General features: G+C 34.9%; 1 protein-coding gene across 2 annotated transcripts in view; it reads right to left on the bottom strand.

The window, feature by feature from the left end:
* Window positions 1–2,532, bottom strand: part of LOC106878945 (uncharacterized) — a 48,019-nt gene extending 45,487 nt beyond the window's left edge. For both annotated transcript variants that reach the window (XM_052968707.1, XM_052968708.1), the window contains exon 1: window positions 2,397–2,532. In XM_052968707.1, the coding sequence (XP_052824667.1) occupies window positions 2,397–2,465 (69 nt within the window). In that variant the 5' untranslated portion in view covers window positions 2,466–2,532. The remainder of the gene's footprint in view (window positions 1–2,396) is intronic.
* Window positions 2,533–2,962: the final 430 nt, after the last annotated feature.

Here is a 2,962-nt window from a genome sequence, read left to right as displayed (position 1 = left end):
GTGTAAGGGGAAGAGTGAGAGTGGCAGAGGGAGAAACAAAGGGAGGAAGTAGAAGAATAGGTGAGCAACGAGAGGAAAAGAGAAAGAGAGGAAGTACGAGGGGGAAAAAAGATACGTAGTAGTAACAGAGGAAGAACGAGAGGGGTAAAGCGAGATACGTAGTAGTAAAGAGGAAGAACGAGGGGAAGAGTGAGGGGAAGAGCGAGGGGAAGAGCGAGGGGAAGAGCGAGGGGAAGAGCGAGGGGAAGATGTATGAATGTATGTAAGTATGTATGTATGTACATGCCTGTGTATGTATGTATACATGTATATAAGTATGTATGTGTACATGTGTGCGTGTGTCATCTTAAAACACATGTCAAGGTGACACTAGAGTTTTAAGAGGGAAGAAAGTAGTACAATATGTTGTTATACTTGGCAGCAAGTCAACAGCCACCATATATGCATGTATATATGTTTATACGCATGTATGTACGAATGTTTCCATGTATGTAAGCCTGATCTCGAACCACTGAGCCATTCCTCCTTTACATATACATATACGTAATTATCATCATACATGTACATACATACATATATATATACGTGTGTGTGTGTGTATGTATATATATATATATATATATATATGTATATATATGTATACATACATATATATGTTTGTGTGTGTGTGTGTATGTGTGTGTGTATGTGTGTATATATAAAGAGCAGCCTGCTGGGAGAATCATTAGCACGCCGGGTGAAATGCCAAGTGGTATTTCATCTGCTGTTACATTCTGAGTTCAAATTCCACTGAGGTTGACTTTGCCTTTCATCCTTTCGGGGTCAATTCAATAAGTACTAGCTATGCACTGAGGTCAATATAATCAACTCAATCCCTTTGTCTGTCATTGTTTGTCCCCTCTATGTTTAGTCCCCTGGGGGCAATAAAGAAATGTATATATGTATAGAGTGTTAGGTGTGCATATATATATATGTATATATATATCATTTAGCATCCGCTTTCCATGCTGGCATGGGTTAGATGGTTTGACTAGAACTGGTAAGCCAGAGAGCTGTATCAGGTTCCCGTCTGATTTGGCTTGATTTCTACAGCTGGATGCCCTTCCTAATGTCAACCACTCCAAGAATGCAGTGGGTACCTTTTACCTCTAATGGCATGGGTGCCTTCTATGTGTTACCGACATGGGCGCCTTTTACGTGTCACCAGCATCGGTGCCTTTTACGTGTCACCAGTACCAGCTATGACTACGATTCCACTTGGCTTGACGGGTCTTCTCAAGTACAGCCACGTGTGTGTGTGTGTGTGTGCATGTGCATATGTGTGTGTTTTTACAATGAGCTTCTTTTAGTTTCCATCTATCCGATCAACTCACAAGACACTGGTTGGCCCAGCGCTATAGTAAAAGCACTTGCTCAAGGTGCCACTCAGTGGGACTGAAGTGGGAACATCTTATCATGTAGCCATGTCTATGTATATATGTATGTATGTATGTACATACAAATGCATGCATTTATGTATTTCTGTATGTATAACTCTGTATGTGCGTGTATATATATATATATATATATATATATATATATATACACATATATACATATATGTATATATACCTGTATGTATACATATATACATATGTATATATATATATACATATATACATATATGTATACATACGTATACATGTACATACATATACATGTACGTAAGCCCAGTACTCATTCTATCGGTCTCTTTTGCCGAACCACTAAGTTACGGGGACATTAACACACTACCATTGGTTGTCAAGCGATGGTGGGGGGACAAACACAGACACACACATACATATATATATATATATATATACATATATACGACAGACTTCCTTCAGTTTTCCGTCTACCAAATCCACTCACAAGGCATTGGTCGGCCTGAGACTATAGTAGAAGACGTTTGCCCAAGGTGCCACGCAGTGGGAATGAACTCAGATCCATGTGGTTGGTAAGCAAGCTACTTACCACACAGCTACTCCTACTTACACACATACATATGTATATACATGCATACATACATACATACATACATACATACATACATACATACATACATACATACATACATATATACATACATGCATATATATGATAATGGATTCTGTTGTCATGAACGACAAATGAGTGTTCGGTAAAATATTATTATTATTATTATTATCATTATTATTATTATTATTATTATTATTATTATTATTATTATTATTGTCATTATTATATATACATATACTAAATATCCATATGTTAATGTATGAAACTGTCTAATGTCACAAATATATTAGAATGAATTATTTGAAGTCAATGAAAGATAAATAAAAATCAATTGGATGCAACTAAGAATGATAGTGAAATAAAATAATTCTTCTAACCTTCGGTAATAAACAGACTAGAAGAGCCAAACAGGTTTGGTACATTAACCATGTTGCTTCTTTGGTCATGTTTTTTTTGTGGTGGCAATTTTTTCTTGCAACTGGCTAAAGAAATACTAGAAGCATTTGAAGTAATTGTAATAGTAATAAGGAGTTTTGCTGTAACCCACATTTTTAAGGAGATCTTATAATGATAATGATAATAATGAGAATAATAATAATAATAATAATAATAATAATAATAATAATAATAACAACAACAACAACAATAAAGTTAAATTAAATAATGATAGGAAGGAGAGAAGAGGATGAGGAGTGTAATAATAATAATAATGAAATGATGATAATAATAACAATAACAATAATAATAGCAAAAAGGCTACTTTTCTATTTATGCCACTCTGTATTTCTCTATGATGATAGTAAAAAGCAAAAACAGGAAGTTACGTTCAATTGCCCTCTTGTCTTTGGGATGTGAACTCGGTCATTTAATACATTTCTGCACCACCTACTTACGCATATATATATACATACATATATACATACATACATATATACATACATAC

This window comes from Octopus bimaculoides, chromosome 6 (assembly GCF_001194135.2).
Source record: "Octopus bimaculoides isolate UCB-OBI-ISO-001 chromosome 6, ASM119413v2, whole genome shotgun sequence".
Taxonomy (NCBI): Eukaryota; Metazoa; Mollusca; class Cephalopoda; order Octopoda; family Octopodidae; genus Octopus; species Octopus bimaculoides.
This window is presented reverse-complemented; position numbering and strand designations above follow the sequence as displayed.